This window comes from Ranitomeya variabilis, chromosome 2, assembly GCF_051348905.1.
Source record: "Ranitomeya variabilis isolate aRanVar5 chromosome 2, aRanVar5.hap1, whole genome shotgun sequence".
NCBI classification, from domain to species: Eukaryota; Metazoa; Chordata; class Amphibia; order Anura; family Dendrobatidae; genus Ranitomeya; species Ranitomeya variabilis.
This window is the reverse complement of record NC_135233.1, coordinates 634,979,100-634,997,666: the sequence shown is the minus strand read 5'-3', so window position 1 is coordinate 634,997,666 and position 18,567 is coordinate 634,979,100. Positions and strand designations below refer to the sequence as shown.

At 44.1% G+C, this 18,567-nt stretch overlaps 1 protein-coding gene across 1 annotated transcript in view; it reads right to left on the bottom strand.

The window, feature by feature from the left end:
* Positions 1-103: 103 nt before the first annotated feature.
* Positions 104-18,567, bottom strand: part of KMO (kynurenine 3-monooxygenase) — a 705,013-nt gene continuing 686,549 nt past the window's right edge. Inside the window, exons 14-15 of the mRNA XM_077292788.1 lie at positions 12,841-12,900; positions 104-426 (exon numbers count right to left, since the gene is read on the bottom strand). Of these exons, the coding sequence (XP_077148903.1) occupies positions 259-426; positions 12,841-12,900 (228 nt within the window). The 3' untranslated portion in view covers positions 104-258. The remainder of the gene's footprint in view (positions 427-12,840; positions 12,901-18,567) is intronic.

Here is an 18,567-nt window from a genome sequence, read left to right as displayed (position 1 = left end):
CAGTCCGAGCCTGCCTGCACAACACTGTTGTTTGTACATTTATATTTTAATCTGAGAAATCAGAAGACGCCACGTAGCAACACTAAATAAAGAGAAATTTGATAGCAGTTTCAACATATTTTATTTGGCTTTTGGAAATATCTGTTTTTAAGCAAAACAACTAGTTCTTCATAGAATAAAGCCCAGCATATGTCATATAGCCATTCTTTTACTTAGCTATTTAGAAGTATCTTTCAAGAAAAAAGTTGCTTACTGCAATCAAGAACGTTTTGTAAAAGCAAAATTTGGCAGGGATAAAAACCGAGCAGTTGGCAAGTTAAATGAAATTGTTTCCTTCTTCATGATTTCAGGCAGATATTTTATTAGAAGGTAAGTGCCACCACATGCCATTGAACAACCAAATGTCACAAGTCCTGCATTTATAACCTATATAAAAAAGAAATATATTGTCAGTATATCAATTCCACTATTTTTTCAGAATGTTTTTATTATACTTATATATATTTCATAAATATTATTTTGTTTGTCTTTGTTTTGCACATGTGATTACTTTGACAGTCCTTCATAAACTATTCAGTTAATTCATAACATACATGCTTAGGGTAATGAACATGCAAGTTGCTAAGTAAGGCCGGAGTCACACTGGACCGTAATACGGACGAGTGCTATGCGATAAAAAATCGCATAGCACTCGGACCAATGTTAACTTATAGGGCAGCTCCTATCATTCATTGTTTTCTCAGCCGTATTATAACTGCAAGTGAAATCACAGCATACTGCGATTTGCACCGTATATCAGCCGAGAATCGCCAATGAAAGTCTATGGGTACGAGAAAAGCTTGCACACCACACGGACCATCAGTGTGACTTGCGAGAAATACGCACCAGTGTCCTTTAGAAAAGCCGGCAATTCAGTGCGGTGTACAGTAAAATCACACTGACAGGTTAGAATAGAATAGATAGAGTAGAAATATACACATAGTATAGGTATATATATATATATATATATATATATATATATAGTAGAAAAAATGGAACAGCACACTTTGTTACTTATCTTCGGGTGCAGAGCCCAGACAACCCGTCCTCGGTTGTTTCCAATTCATAGAATTCACAAAAACAGGCAGCACTCCATAGTGTTAAGGTAAATATGCAGGTGTTTTATTGTGCCCACATCTTCATGCATAAAGATGTGGGCACAATAAAACACCTGCATATTTACCTTAACACTATGGAGTGCTGCCTGTTTTTGTGAATTTTATATATATATATATATATATATATATATATATATATATATTGTGGTGCAGTGACCAATCTTACAGCCAGTGGGCGCTGCGTGTGCACTTCAAGATGCACTTGGAGGCATAGTTGTGATGAGATGGGAGGATCAAACTAGCCTCACACACCCACACTCCCACCCAGGGGAGTGGTTACAGGTATGTAATGTGACCAAGGTGTGGGTCACATGTTTCCTATGTTTGAATCTGAATGGTCCAAGTGCAAGGCCCTGGAAGCCTGTATGGAAATCCTGGGAATTCCTGAATAGCACATCATTGGGCTTTGGCACTGAGTGGCCTGTGTGCTGTAGGACCTGGACAGTCAGTGTTGGAAGCTCCTGGGAGCGGAGTCGTCCTGGAAGCACTGTGAGACTGCCGACCTGGACAGTCCGTGTTGAGGACCTGGAACTGACATGGAGTCTACCTGTGGAGCAGGAGCTCCTAAGAGGTAACCCCTGGTATAGGGAAAAGAACTGTGTGCGCTAACATAGGACAGTTGCTGAACTGTGCAGTCACCCGGTGCCTGGAGAGATACAGGCTTGAATAATGAATGATTTGATAAGACTGATATGATGAAGAAAAGGACTACGTGAGGTCTGTGATACGTAACATGGTCTACAGTGGTTTATGCTGAGAGTATAATAAACCATATGGACTGTTAACCGTGCCTGTCTATGATTATTTTGCTGCCAAGCGAGTGTTCCCCAAGACACGTAGTGGGTGAAATGCTGCGATTGGTGGAGAATGCGGGCAACGATCCAAGGAGCACATGTGGGATACCTCTGAGGAGAAGAGGGTTCCAGGAACCTGTGTGGCCGACACCAACAGGTAAGAGAAAGGAGTCCGTGTGATACTGACCGGGGTCAGTGAGAAACTATGTTTGAGCTGTAAAGCCGAGTGTGTAACAGACAGGAGTCTGTGCTATGCTGACCGGGGTCAGTGAGAGACTGTTTTTTTTTCTCAAGTCAGCTTGCTGTGGCTCAGTGGGGTCACGAAGTTTGCTGTGGATCGGCGGGTCCACGAAGGTGACAAGCGTCTTGCTGTGGATCGGCGGGTCCACGAAGTCTGCAGTGGAGCTGTACAGAGAATTGTAAAGAGAAAAAAAAAAAAAAGGGACATTGCTGGTCCAGAGCGTGCAGACTCTTAAAGGGCCGATGCAAGGCCAGAGTCACATTGGTGTATTGTGCGAACTGGGGCCTGAGAGTACCGTTGGGTGTACCCCATAGAAGGGATGGTTGCCAAAAAGGGGGCAGAGTCCCAAAAGGGGTTGTAGCCCAAAAGGTTGTAGTTGCCCAAAAAGGGGTGGAGTCCCACGGAATGGTGGTTTCCCAAAAGGGTGTGGAGCATCCCAAAAGCATGACGCAGTCGGGCTGTTGTCTGGGGCAAATGTACTATGTGTGTCCAATCTGCTCTATGAACTACCCACCCAGTAAGAGGTTACGTGGGTGTGTACTAGAAATGAACGCAGACATAGAAGAGGTATTTGGTCTAGTTGATTCGGGGAGCTCGGTGACCTTGCTAAAGTCTGCAGAAGATCAGTTTGTAAGGTCTGAAAAGATCGAGGTCACCTGCATCCACGGGGACACTAAGGTTTATTCAGTGACCGGGTGTACCTTGCCACGGTCAGGGGCTATACAAATCTTGAGGCTGCCATAGTCCCAAATCTACCCTGTCCAGTGACAGTAGGCCAGGACTCTAAGTTATTCTCAGTCTTGTGGGAGGAGGGCATTCCTCTGCAGCATGAGGATGGAAGTCTCATTGCTGTTGCAGGGGCATACATTAAGACAGGAATACATTCCAAAATTGGCGGGTCAGACATCGGGGTGACCAGTGTGAAGGGTTCGTCTGCCCAACTTACCCACATGATGTCACCTGACGTGTACCCCAAAATGACTGACAGTGGTCTGGTAAATAAAACCTGTGAAGCTGACACCGTTAGAAAGGAACTTGAGGGTTCACCGTACTGTGGGGTGTGACACAGACTCCGGGGGTGACTGTGACGAGTCATTGTCATTAGCAACCACTAGGACTGAGTACAATGGTGTGCTGACAGAAACACTGACACAGGGGAACGACAGTGCTCCACAAGGTGACATCAGGATGGCGGGGGCAGCCATACCAGAAAATATGATCTGCGTAAGTGTCGACTGCTGGTTCCAGCAGTAACCAACCGGGTGGTGGTGACTCCCATTCAGACAAGGACGTCAGCGGGAAAGAGTGCAGTATAGCTGACTCAAGTACAGGTGGCAAGTCTTCCTCCCGTTGCCGGAGACGCAAAAGAGGAAAAGGGGCTGAACAAATTGCACCCGGTGAGAAGGTTGATAAAGAGGAGGTCCAAGATCTCGCTAATGAGTTGTCTCATGAGAAGCAAAAGGTAACAGATTTACAGGCCAAGTTAAGGTATCTGAGACAAGCAGCTGAGCACTGGGTAGATGAGCTGGAGAAGGAAGTCTCTGAACTCAAACATCACCTGTCCACATGGCAAAGTGTGAATAAAGCCTTAAGAGAATATGTGGATGTGCTCAGGGAAGCATTAAATGGTCTTCTGCAAGAGAAGAAGATGCTGGTCACAGACTCACAGTGGCGGTACCAGAGTGGTAACGAGGTGAAGCTGCCAGTGCCCATCCTGGCCAGGGATCTGGAAGAGTTTAAAGCGCAGGAAGAATTGGCGCTAAAAATAGAACAAGACAGTCATCCGGTTGTGGCAGACGTCTTGATGGAAAGGTCTGAGGCAAAAAGGGTGGTTGTTCCTTCCCGGTGAAAGACCTGGCTATTCATTGCTTGCATTGAGAAACACGTGATGGTGTCTCCGTGGCTTTTCTACATGCATTTGCATATTTCCCTTTAGGGATGGGGGCAGTGTTCTGGATCACTGCGTTGAGAAACACGTGATGGTGTCTCCGTGGTGTTGGATGTTTTGATCTCCCCGAGGTCATTCATCCTTATGTTTATAGTCTTTTCACTAGGCACTGCTCCTAATAGCCAGTTTCCTACTCCACACTGATGAGGGGCAAATACGCCGAAACAGCTGTCTGTGGATGGATACCATGTTTTGGCATAGGTGGTTGTTGTGAAATTGGATTTTGGGCTCCCCCGGTGGCCACTGGTGGAATTGAACTGGTGTGCATCATCCCCTCTGTTCACCTGTTTCCATCAGGATGTGGGAGTCGCTATTTAACCTTGCTCCTCTGTCACTTCCATGCCGGTCAACATTGTAATCAGAAGCCTTTCTGTGCATGTTCCTGCTGCTAGACAACTCCCAGCTAAGTTGGACTTTAGTCCTCGTTTGTTTTTGCATTTTGTTCCAGTTCACTGCTGTAGTTTCGTTTCTGTGTCTGGAAAGCTCTTGTGATCTGAAATTGCCACTCTGATGTTATGAGTTAATACTAGAGTCTTAAAGTAATTTCAGGATGGTATTTTGATAGGGTTTTCAGCTGACCATGAAAGTGCCCTTTCTGTCTTCCTGCTATCTAGTAAGCGGACCTCAATTTTGCTAAACCTATTTTCATACTACGTTTGTCATTTCATCTAAAATCACCGCCAATATATGTGGGGGCCTCTGTCTGCCTATCGGGGAAACTTCTCTAGAGGTGAGCCAGGACTATATTTTCCTCTGCCAGGATTAGTTAGTCCTCCGGCCGGCGCTGGGCGTCTAGGGATAAAAAAACGTAGGCAACGCTACCCGGCTACTGTTAGTTGTGCGGCAGGTTTAGTTCATGGTCAGTTTAGTTTCCATCCTTCCAAGAGCTAGTACTTATGTTTGCTGGGCTATGTTCTCTTGCCATTGAGAACCATAACAGTTTGACCGGCCCAAAAAAGGGTTAAATTAATTGACAGAGAAAGGAGAGAAAAGAGAAGTCTGCTGAAGATTTTTTTTTTTTTTTTTTCCCTTCCCTTCAGTTCTGAGTGTGCTTGTAATTGAATCTCTTGCAAGTCTGCCTATATTGCAGCCTTTCTCTCTCTCTCTCTCCTTCTAATCCTGGAATGGCTCTGTGTTCACCTGTTTAAAATGGATATTCAGAGTTTAGCTGCAGGTTTGAATAATCTCACCACGAAAGTTCAAAATTTACAAGATTTTGTTGTTCATGTTCCTATATCTGAACCTAGAATTCCTTTGCCTGAATTTTTCTCGGGGAATAGATCTTGCTTTCAAAATTTCAAAAATAATTGCAAGTTGTTTTTGTCCCTGAAATCTCGCTCTGCTGGAGATCCTGCTCAGCAGGTCAGGATTGTGATTTCCTTGCTCCGGGGCGACCCTCAGGATTGGGCTTTTGCATTGGCTCCAGGGGATCCTGCGTTGCTCAATGTGGATGCGTTTTTTCTGGCCTTGGGGTTGCTTTATGAGGAACCTCAGTTAGAGCTTCAGGCGGAAAAGGCCTTGATGTCCCTATTTCAGGGGCAAGACGAAGCTGAAATATACTGCCAGAAATTCCGTAAATGGGCTGTGCTTACTCAGTGGAATGAGTGCGCCCTGGCGGCGAATTTCAGAGAGGGTCTCTCTGATGCCATTAAGGATGTTATGGTGGGGTTCCCTGTGCCTGCGGGTCTGAATGAGTCCATGACAATGGCTATCCAGATCGATAGGCGTCTGCGGGAGCGCAAACCTGTGCACCATTTGGCGGTGTCTACTGAGAAGACGCCAGAGAATATGCAATGTGATAGAATTCTGTCCAGAAGTGAACGGCAGAATTTAAGACGAAAAAATGGGTTGTGCTTCTATTGCGGTGATTCAACTCATGTTATATCAGCATGCTCTAAGCGTACTAAGAAGCTTGATAAGTCTGTTTCAATTGGCACTTTACAGTCTAAGTTTATTCTATCTGTGACCCTGATTTGTTCTTTATCATCTATTACCGCGGATGCCTATGTCGACTCTGGCGCCGCTTTGAGTCTTATGGATTGGTCCTTTGCCAAACGCTGTGGGTATGATTTGGAGCCTCTTGAAACTCCTATACCCCTGAAGGGGATTGACTCCACCCCATTGGCTAGTAATAAACCACAATACTGGACACAAGTAACTATGCGGATTAATCCGGATCATCAGGAGATTATTCGCTTTCTTGTGCTGTATAACCTACATGATGTGTTGGTGCTTGGATTGCCATGGCTGCAATCTCATAACCCAGTCCTTGACTGGAAAGCTATGTCTGTGTTAAGCTGGGGATGTAAGGGGAAGCATGGGGACGTACCTGTGGTTTCCATTTCATCATCTATTCCCTGAGATTCCTGAATTCTTGACTGAATATCGTGACGTTTTTGAAGAACCTAAGCTTGGTTCATTACCTCCGCACCGGGAGTGCGATTGTGCCATAGATTTGATTCCGGGTAGTAAATACCCTAAGGGTCGTTTATTTAATCTGTCTGTGCCTGAACATGCTGCTATGCGAGAATATATAAAGGAGTCCTTGGAAAAGGGACATATTCGTCCTTCGTCATCTCCCTTAGGAGCCGGTTTTTTCTTTGTGGCTAAGAAAGATGGCTCTTTGAGACCGTGTATTGATTATCGGCTTTTGAATAAAATCACGGTTAAATATCAATATCCGTTGCCACTGCTGACTGATTTGTTTGCTCGCATAAAGGGGGCCAAGTGGTTCTCTAAGATAGATCTCCGTGGGGCGTATAATTTGGTGCGAATTAAGCAGGGGGATGAGTGGAAGACCGCATTTAATACGCCCGAGGGCCACTTTGAGTATTTGGTGATGCCTTTTGGTCTTTCAAATGCCCCTTCAGTCTTTCAGTCCTTTATGCATGACATTTTCCGTGATTATTTGGATAAATTTATGATTGTGTATCTGGATGATATTTTGATTTTTTCGGATGACTGGGACTCTCATGTCCAGCAGGTCAGGAGGGTTTTTCAGGTTTTGCGGTCTAATTCCTTGTGTGTGAAGGGTTCTAAGTGCGTTTTTGGGGTTCAAAAGATTTCCTTTTTGGGATATATTTTTTCCCCCTCTTCCATCGAGATGGATCCTGTCAAGGTTCAGGCTATTTGTGATTGGACGCAACCCTCTTCTCTTAAGAGTCTTCAGAAATTTTTGGGCTTTGCTAACTTTTATCGTCGATTTATTGCTGGTTTTTCTGATGTTGTTAAGCCATTGACTGATTTGACTAAGAAGGGTGCTGATGTTGCTGATTGGTCCCCTGCTGCTGTGGAGGCCTTTCGGGAGCTTAAGCGCCGCTTTTCTTCCGCCCCTGTGTTGCGTCAGCCTGATGTTGCTCTTCCTTTTCAGGTTGAGGTCGACGCTTCTGAAATCGGAGCTGGGGCAGTTTTGTCGCAGAGAAGTTCCGATTGTTCCGTGATGAGACCTTGTGCCTTTTTCTCGCGTAAATTTTCGCCCGCCGAGCGGAATTATGATGTTGGGAATCGGGAGCTTTTGGCCATGAAGTGGGCTTTTGAGGAGTGGCGTCATTGGCTTGAGGGGGCTAGACATCAGGTGGTGGTATTGACTGACCACAAAAATCTAATTTATCTTGAGTCTGCCAGACGCCTGAATCCTAGACAGGCGCGCTGGTCGTTGTTTTTCTCTCGGTTTAATTTTGTGGTGTCCTACCTGCCGGGTTCTAAGAATGTTAAGGCGGATGCCCTTTCTAGGAGTTTTGAGCCTGACTCCCCTGGTAACTCTGAACCTACAGGTATCCTTAAGGATGGAGTGATATTGTCTGCCGTTTCTCCAGACCTGCGGCGGGCCTTGCAGGAGTTTCAGGCGGATAGACCTGATCGTTGCCCACCTGGTAGACTGTTTGTTCCTGATGATTGGACCAGTAAAGTCATTTCTGAGGTTCATTCTTCTGCGTTGACAGGTCATCCTGGAATCTTTGGTACCAGGGATTTGGTGGCAAGGTCCTTCTGGTGGCCTTCCCTGTCTCGAGATGTGCGAGGCTTTGTGCAGTCTTGTGATGTTTGTGCTCGGGCCAAGCCTTGTTGTTCTCGGGCTAGTGGATTGTTGTTGCCCTTGCCTATCCCGAAGAGGCCCTGGACGCACATCTCGATGGATTTTATTTCGGATCTTCCTGTTTCTCAGAAGATGTCTGTCATCTGGGTGGTGTGTGACCGTTTCTCTAAGATGGTCCATTTGGTTCCCCTGCCTAAGTTGCCTTCTTCTTCCGAGTTGGTTCCTCTGTTTTTTCAAAATGTGGTCCGTTTGCATGGTATTCCGGAGAATATCGTTTCTGACAGAGGAACCCAATTCGTGTCTAGATTTTGGCGAGCATTCTGTGATAGGATGGGCATAGATTTGTCTTTCTCGTCTGCCTTCCATCCTCAGACTAATGGCCAGACCGAGCGGACGAATCAGACCTTGGAGACATATTTGAGGTGTTTTGTGTCTGCAGATCAGGATGATTGGGTTGCTTTTTTGCCTTTAGCGGAGTTTGCCCTCAATAATCGGGCCAGCTCTGCCACCTTGGTGTCTCCTTTTTTCTGTAATTCGGGGTTTCATCCTCGATTTTCTTCTGGTCAGGTGGAATCTTCGGATTGTCCTGGAGTGGATGCTGTGGTGGAGAGGTTGCATCAGATTTGGGGGCAGGTAGTGGACAATTTGAAGTTGTCCCAGGAGAAGACTCAGCTTTTTGCCAACCGCCGGCGTCGGGTTGGTCCTCGGCTTTGTGTTGGGGACTTGGTGCGGTTGTCTTCTCGTTTTGTCCCTATGAGGGTTTCTTCTCCTAAGTTTAAGCCTCGGTTCATCGGCCCGTACAAGATATTGGAGATTCTTAACCCTGTGTCCTTCCGTTTGGACCTCCCTGCATCTTTTTCTATTCATAATGTTTTTCATCGGTCATTGTTGCGCAGGTATGAGGTACCGGTTGTGCCTTCCGTTGAGCCTCCTGCTCCGGTGTTGGTTGAGGGCGAGTTGGAGTACGTTGTGGAAAAAATCTTGGACTCCCGTGTTTCCAGACGGAAACTCCAGTATCTGGTCAAATGGAAGGGATACGGTCAGGAGGATAATTCTTGGGTGACTGCCTCTGATGTTCATGCCTCCGATCTGGTCCGTGCCTTTCATAGGGCTCATCCTGATCGCCCTGGTGGTTCTGGTGAGGGTTCGGTGCCCCCTCCTTGAGGGGGGGGTACTGTTGTGAAATTGGATTTTGGGCTCCCCCGGTGGCCACTGGTGGAATTGAACTGGTGTGCATCATCCCCTCTGTTCACCTGTTTCCATCAGGATGTGGGAGTCGCTATTTAACCTTGCTCCTCTGTCACTTCCATGCCGGTCAACATTGTAATCAGAAGCCTTTCTGTGCATGTTCCTGCTGCTAGACAACTCCCAGCTAAGTTGGACTTTAGTCCTCGTTTGTTTTTGCATTTTGTTCCAGTTCACTGCTGTAGTTTCGTTTCTGTGTCTGGAAAGCTCTTGTGATCTGAAATTGCCACTCTGATGTTATGAGTTAATACTAGAGTCTTAAAGTAATTTCAGGATGGTATTTTGATAGGGTTTTCAGCTGACCATGAAAGTGCCCTTTCTGTCTTCCTGCTATCTAGTAAGCGGACCTCAATTTTGCTAAACCTATTTTCATACTACGTTTGTCATTTCATCTAAAATCACCGCCAATATATGTGGGGGCCTCTGTCTGCCTATCGGGGAAACTTCTCTAGAGGTGAGCCAGGACTATATTTTCCTCTGCCAGGATTAGTTAGTCCTCCGGCCGGCGCTGGGCGTCTAGGGATAAAAAAACGTAGGCAACGCTACCCGGCTACTGTTAGTTGTGCGGCAGGTTTAGTTCATGGTCAGTTTAGTTTCCATCCTTCCAAGAGCTAGTACTTATGTTTGCTGGGCTATGTTCTCTTGCCATTGAGAACCATAACAGGTGGTTTTCCTTTATTGGATGCTGCCCTTCCCGTGGTTGTTCCTTCCCGGTGAAAGACCTGGCTATTCATTGCTTGCACTGAGAAACACGTGATGGTGTCTCCGCGGCTTTTCTACATGCATATGAAGAGAGTGAGACCCTGCTCTTCAAGACCGTGATTTATGTACCCGAAGAGGTGCAAGAAGCCTGTACCGGTGAAGGTGTGCATGAGGCCTTTAGAAAAGCAGTGGAAGCATGTAGTGTGAACTGGGCAACGAAACAGTTGGTGATACTGTCCACTAAGGAAGTCACAGTAAAGCGGGTAGCTATTCTGAAGGATATGCACCTACAATGTCTTCGCACGAAACAAATGGTCCTGTTGAGGAACGAGGAAGCAGCTCGACGTTTGGAGCATGCCAGGAAAGCGCAAAGTCAGCTGGGCTTTGTGGAAGACGTTGTTCGAGTACCCAGAAATCTGGTGGGGAAAGTCATTGGTAGATTTGGAAAAGCGATGCTGGACCTGGTGAATAGATCCGGTGTGGCAAGAGTCAGGATTCGAGATGTTGGTGAAGTCCAGGTAACTGGTGAAGATGAGATGATTCCATTTGTTGTAATTGGCTCAGTAGATAGCCTTAGGAACATTCAAGTGCTTCTTGAATACCGGGTGACGTATCTAAAGGAGATAGAGCAGCTAAGACTGGAATGTCTGAAGATTAATAAACAGCTGCAGAATATAAGATGGCGACCACTTCCAACCCAGGGTATGGAGGTACGAAAAGGTACCCTAAAGAATAAAAGAGTTCAAAGTAGTGACTCCTCTGTTAGCTCGAGGCTGAGTGACCCAGGTGGGAGACCTGGTAGCAGACGTAGTAGCGAAGGGTCAGTCTCAGACCAGACAGTCAGCTCGACTGTATGTCGGTGGACCAAAAAGGGTCTGCTGACACAGACAGGTGATGACTCAAGGGTTGAAGCCCAAGGCCGACAAACTGACCGCTGGGGGCGGGGGAGGCCTATCAAAGGTGACATGGGTTCCCGGTATCGGAACCCTGGATTTATGTCATGTGTCCACCCCAATAGGGTTGAACAAAGGGGGGAGGTATGTGGTGCAGTGACCAATCTTACAGCCAGGGGGCGCTGCATGTGCACTTCAAGATGCACTTGGAGGCATTGTTGTGATGAGATGGGAGGATCAAACTAGCCTCACACACCCACACTCCCACCCAGGGGAATGGTTACAGGTATGTAATGTGACCAAGGTGTGGGTCACATGGTTCCTGTGTTTGAATCTGAATGGTCCAAGTGCAAGGCCCTGGAAGCCTGTATGGAAATCCTGGGAATTCCTGAATAGCACATCGTTGGGCTTTGGCACTGAGTGGCCTGTGTGCTGTTGGACCTGGACGGTCAGTGTTGGAGGTTCCTGGGAGCGGAGTCGTCCTGGAAGCACTGTGAGACTGCCGACCTGGACAGTCCGTGTTGAGGACCTGGAACTGACGTGGAGTCTACCTGTGGAGCAGGAGCTCCTAAGAGGTAACCCCTGGTATAGGGAAAAGAACTGTGTGCGCTAACATAGGACAGTTGCTGAACTGTGCAGTCACCCGGTGCCTGGAGAGATACAGGCTTGAATAATGAATGATTTGTAAAGACAGATATGATAAAGTAAAGGACTACGTGAGGTCTGTGATACGTAACATGGCCTACAGTGGTTTATGCTGAGAGTATAATAAACCACATGGACTGTTAATGTGAAAAACCGTGCCTGTCTATGATGATTCTGCTGCCAAGCGAGTGTTCCCCAAGACACGTAGTGGGTGAAACGCTACAATATATATATATATCTCTTTATATTTCATACAGAGCTAGATAGCAGAATAGCCGATAATTCAATTGTCGGGTTCTGTAAAATCATTGCAAAACCTGACAGGATATGAGACATGGTTTACATACACTAAACCATTGCAGAACAGTTCGATTTTTATATATCCCTCCCTAATAATATCAGTAGTGTGTATGTGTAAAATTTGAAAGCTGTAGCTATTAAATTAAAGGATTAATTCATGGAAAAAACTGGCATGGGCTCCAGCGCAATTTTCTCCGCCAGAGAGGGAAAGCCAGTGACTGAGGGCAGATATCAATAGCCTAGAGAGGGACCATGGTTATTGCCCCCCCCTGGCTAAAAACATCTGCCCCCAGCAAACCCAGAAAAGGCGCATCTGTAAGATGCGCTATTCCGGCACTTAGCATCTCTCTTCCCACTGCCCTGTAGCATTGGCATATGGGGTAATAAGGTGACATTAAGCCTGGTTAATAATGGAGAGGTGTCAATAAGACACCTCTTCATTATTAATCCAATAGTATGAAAGTGTTAAAAATACACACACACATTAAGAATAAAATCTTTTAATGAAATAATGAAACACACAGGCTTAACATCTTTATTGCACTCTCAATCCAAGCGAAGCCCTCTTTCTCCTATAAAAACTTCCAAAATAAAAAAGCAACAATATCCCATACCTGTCCACCATACAGTCAAGTCCCATGCAGTAATCCATATCTGGGGGCACTTACGTTTTACAACCGGGAGCACTGCTAATGTGGCCGCTCCTGGCTGGGGAATGAATGAAATGCAGGGAGTGGTGCTTCGGTGACTAGCGGTGCCATCACCGAAGCTGCGCCCCCTGGCGGCATGAACTCAAATGAACTCTTCAGCGTAGGAAAATCAGCTGGCATTTATAATTAAATTATATATATCTATATATATAAATATATAAATTATAGTGACCTTATTTTGCCACTTCCAACGGAGGACAACCTTGTGGTATCGTATCCTAGTGAATGTTACCTAAGGGAAAAACAGAGAGAACAGTAAGTAAGTACAAATTTAAGTAACACAAAATAGAAAAGGGAAAGAAGAAAACAAGCTGGCACTAGGAATCGACGAGTTGTGCTGGGAGGGCAGACGTGAAATATAATGGGTTTTCCAGGACATAAGACCATAAGGCAGGGTTGCCAACCGTTCTGAAATTCCAGGACAGTTCATAAAAATGTAAGACAAAATAGGAGTGCTCCATGGTGGTCATGATAACAAGAAACAGAGAAGAGTGGTGGAATTGTGCGGGTCAACTCTGATGAGAGTACTAGAAGTAAAGTGGTAATCTTCATATAGACTGCTCCTCCACCAATTGAAGCCGTCAGGGCAGCTCATTAAAAACAATGTGGTGGGTGCAGTTGTGATGAAGACATGGATGATAAACGGAGAAGGTGTACAACAACAATGAGGCTATGTGCATACATTGCGGATTTCCTGCGGATCAGCAGCGTTTTTTTACCGTGCAGAAACGCTGCAGATCCGCAAGTGATTTACTGTACAATGTAAATCAATGGAAAAAAAAACGCTGTGCTAATGGTGTGGAAAATTCCGTGCGGAAACGCTGTGGATTAAAAGAAGGAGCATGTCACTTCTATTGTGCGGATCTGCAGCGTTTTTGTACCCATTCCATTATAGAAATCCGCAGGGGTAAAAACGCAAGAAATCCGCATAAAATCCGCAGCAAATCCGCCCAAAATCCGCATAACAAACGCATCAAATCCGCACCTGCATTTTCTGCCAAGAGATGCAGAATCTGCACAAAAAATTCAGAGGCCTCACACTGCCATGTATTCTCTATTGGGATGATTATGCTAATCACCTTAGTGTGATACGATTCTCTCGCATGACAGAATGGCATTACTGGAGTGGAGAAGACAGAGAACACCAGTGCGAGTGAACCCTAATAAATAAGAATATTTTTTTATTTCTATAATGCCAATATATTCCACAGCTCTTTACAACAATGAATATTTATTAAAAGCAGCAAGCGTGAATATACATTTTTATTGTTGTTCTACACCCTCACCATCTTTCATCTTTATCTTCATCATGACAGCACCCACCTCCACTTGTTTTTCTTTTTTTTTTTCTTTTTAATAGATTGTAAAAATAGATCAATTTTTTGCCCTGTCTGCAAAAAATGTAAGGTGTTCATGGTGTTCAATTGGAATTTTGAACCACTCCAGGTCTCATATTTGAAAGATGCCTGCTCACAACAGCAATATTAATATCTCTCCACAGGTGTTCAATGGAATTTCGATCTGGACTCATTGCTGGCCATTTCAGATCTCTCCATCTCTTTGTTTCCATCCCTTTCTGGGTGCTTCTTGAAGTATGTTTGGGGCCATTATCCTGCTTGGAGACCCATGACCTAGGATGCAAACCCAGCTTTCTGACACTGAGCATTAGGCCGGGGTCACACTTGCAAGTTCAATGCTAGAAACTCGCACAAGTCTCTTGCATCAAGTCCCGGCACTGCCGCTGGCACTCGTGACCGGAGCGTGCGGCTGCATAGAAATACATGCAGCCGCAAACTCCAGTCCTGAGTGCCGACGGCAGTGCCGGGACTTGAAGTTTGACCTCAGCCTTACATTTTTACTCAAAATCGTTTGGTAATCTTGATGATGCCATGATTTCATGATGCCTTGCACACAGTCATAGAACTTAGTGCCAGAGGCAGCAAAACAACCACTAAATATCTTTGAACTTCTACCATATTTGACTGTAGGTAATGTGCTTTTTTTGTTGGCATCATTTCATTTTCGGTATATAGTGTAATGACGTGCTTTAACAAAAGGTGTGATTTTCATATTGCCCACACCTGTTACTTGCCAAATGTGAGTTTGAATGAGTATCACATGCTTGAAAAAAAGTTATTTACTCACGATTAGTGTTGTTGAGCATTCCGATACCGCAAGTATCGGGTATCGGCCGATACTTGCGGGTATCGGAATTCCGATACCGAGATCCGATACTTTTGTGGTATCGGGTATCGGTATCGAAACAACATTAATGTAATAATGTGTAAAATAAAGAATTAAAATAAAAAATAGGGATATACTCACCCTCTGACGCGCCCTGGACTTTACCGCCGTAACCGGGAGCCTTCTTTGCTTCAAATGCGCGCGTTTTCTTCATTCCGTGACGTCACGGCTTGTGATTGGTCGCGTGCCGCCCATGTGACCGCGACGCGACCAATCACAGCAAGCCGTGACGTAATTTCAGGTCCTGAATGCAGAATTCTGCATTCAGGACCTGAAATACATCACGGCTTGCTGTGATTGGTCGCGTCGCGGTCACATGGGCGGCACGCAACCAATCACAAGCCGGGACGTAATTTTAAAAATGCACGCGTTTCCTGCCTCCCGTGACGTCACGGCTTGTGATTGGTCGCGTCACCCATGTGACCGCGACGCGACCAATCACAAAGCCGGAACGTAATTTTAAAATACTGAATGCCTAGAAGGACCTGAAAATGACGTCACGGCTTGCTGTGATTGGTCGCGTCGCGGCCACATGGGCGGCACGCGACCAATCACAAGCCGTGACGTCACGGAATGAAGAAAACGCGCGCATTTGAAGCAAAGAAGGCTCCCGGTTACGGCGGTAAAGTCCAGGGCGCGTCAGAGGGTGAGTATATCCCTATTTTTTAATTTTAATTCTTTATTTTACACATTTATATGGATCCCAGGGCCTGAAGGAGAGTTTCCTCTCCTTCAGACCCTGGGAACCATGAGGGATACCGTCCGATACATGAGTCCCATTGACTTGTATTGGTATCGGGTATCGGTATCGGATTGGATCCGATACTTTGCCGGTATCGGCCGATACTTTCCGATACCGATACTTTCAAGTATCGGACGGTATCGCTCAACACTACTCACGATTTTGTAAAGGTGCCAACAATTTTGTCTGGCCCATGTTTGGGCTTTTGTGAGAAATTACATCCAATTTGCCTTTATTTTCTCACTTTTTTGTGTTGTTCCAATACACACAAATATACATGTGTATAACCAAACATATGTAATTGCAATAATTTTCTGGGAGAAATAATTCATTTTCTGGAACAAATTAAGGTGTGTCAACACTTTCATCCATGACTATCATTATTTTACAGTTCATACAGAATGCAGCTGATGTCTTCATATCAGAATTGTGGGCTGTAGACATGTAACACTTGCAATAATGATTTTCCAATGTGTTGTAAAAAATATTGTCTGTTTATGATTTTGTGATGAGCTGTCCAGAAAAAAAAAGTAAAGTTGGCAACCCTGCCATAAAGGAGGTGTGAAATCCTCAAAAAATATTTAGTCCACATATTGTACATGATCTTAATTAGAAGAGAAAAAAGGGTGGCATTCAATCTGGGAGTAAAAATAATAAGTTATTTCTGTGCAGCAGTGAATAGGTTGTGCACACAGACAGCATTAAAAAAAGGCAGCATCCATTTTGCATTATGAGTGACCAGCTCTTTAACCGTCCCGAATTGGAATTGAGCCAGATGAAGTGCGAGTTACAGTTGTATTTTTTAATGCTGCCTGTGTGAACACCCTATTTATCACTGTAGAGGCATAGTAAACTTGTATGTTACTCCCAAGGTGAGTGCCACTCTTTTCTAATAAAGAACACATTTAAATAAATACAAATAACAAAAATATAAGTAAATGTATTACGTAAATACAAATATAGCCTGGTTTTATAAAAAGTTCATAGTGGATTGGGTGATAAGAAGGAAGACATGATAATGGATTTTAAATGAAGAGGTAAACAAAAAAGAAAACTATTCTAGTTGCAGATAGCCCCCTCTATCCACATTTCCTGTAAAGGGAATCTGTCAGCAGTTTATGCCAACTAATCTAAGATACACTAAGTAAATAGTAAGGAGGTGTATACCAGGCACCAAATATCCAAAATATTTGGTGTACCATAATATCTTCATTGTATTTTCACATATTTAATATGAGAAGATAATTTTGTTACATTTATACATTATCGCCTTTTTATACATTTTATTTTAATGTTATATTTATTTTTTCTCTTGCTTTGCTTGTTGTTACACATTTTAGTCACCTTATTATAGTTTTCTATCATGCACATATATATGTCAGTTTCATACATTTTTTATGTATTTTTGAGCATATTGACATCACTTTTATTTGAAAGTTGATATACTTTACACTTTCATTCTATGTTTATGTTTTCATCTTCAGAATTGGGACCCAATGGTACCCTCTAATTATACTGTGTTTTGCACTGCATTTTTTCTGTCATTGTTTACATATGTAGATTAGTAACTTACACTATCTTTAACCCCTTAGTGACAGAGCCAATTTGGTACTTAATGACCGAGTCACTTTTTACAATTCTGACCACTGTCACTTTAGGAGGTTATAACTCTGGAACACTTTATCGGATCCCGCTGATTCTGAGATTTGTTTTTTGTGACATATTGTACTTCAAGTTAGTGGTAACATTTCTTCGATATTACTTGCGATTATTTATGAAAAAAACAGAAATATGGTGAAAATTTTAAAAATTTTGCAATTTTCAAACTTTGTATTTTTATGCCCTTAAATCAGAGAGATATGTCACGAAAAATAGTTATTAAATAACATTTCCCACATGTCTACTTTACATCAGCACAATTTTGGAAACAACATTTTTTTTTGTTAGGGAGTTATAAGGGTTAAAATTGACCAGTAATTTCTCATTTTTACAACACCATGTTTTTTTTAGGGACCACATCACCTTTGAAGTCATTTTGAGGGGTCTATATGAGAAAATAACCAAGTGTGACACCATTCTAAAAACTGCACCCCTCAAGCTGCTCAAAACCACATTCAAGAAGTTTATTAACCCTTTACGTACTTCACAGGAACTGAAACAATGTGGAAGAAAAAAATGAACATTTAACTTTTTTTTGCAAACATTTTACTTCAGAACCATTTTTTTTAATTTTCACAAGTGTAAAAACAGAAATTTAACCATAAATTTCGTTGTGCAATTTCTCCTGAGTACGCCGATACCCCATATGTGGAGGTAAACCACTGTTTGGGCGCACCGCAGAGCTTGGAAGAGAAGGAGTGCCGTTTGACTGTTTCAATGCAGAATTGGCTGGAATTGAGATCGGACGCCATGTCGCGTTTGGAGAGCCCCTGATGTGCCTAAACAGTGGAAACCACCCACAAGTGACACCATTTTGGAAACTAGACCCCTTAAGGAACTTATCTAGATGTGTGTTGAGCACTTTGAACCCCCAAGTGCTTCACAGAAGTTTATAGCGTAGAGCCGTGAAAATAAAAAATCGCATTTGTTTTCACAAAAATGATTTTTTCGCCCACAAATTCTTATTTTCACAAGGGTAACAGGAGAAATTAGACCACAAAAGTTGTTGCGCAATTTCTCCTGAGTATGTCGATACCCCATATGTGGAGGTAAACCACTGTTTGGGCGCGCCGCAGAGCTTGGAAGTGAAGGAGCACCGTTTGACTTTTTCAATGCCGAATTGGCTGGAATTGAGATCGGATGCCATGTCACGTTTGGAGAGCCCCTGATGTGCCTAAACAGTGGAAAACCCCCACAAGTGATACCATTTTGGAAACTAGACCCCTTAAGGAACTTATCTAGATGTGTGGTGAG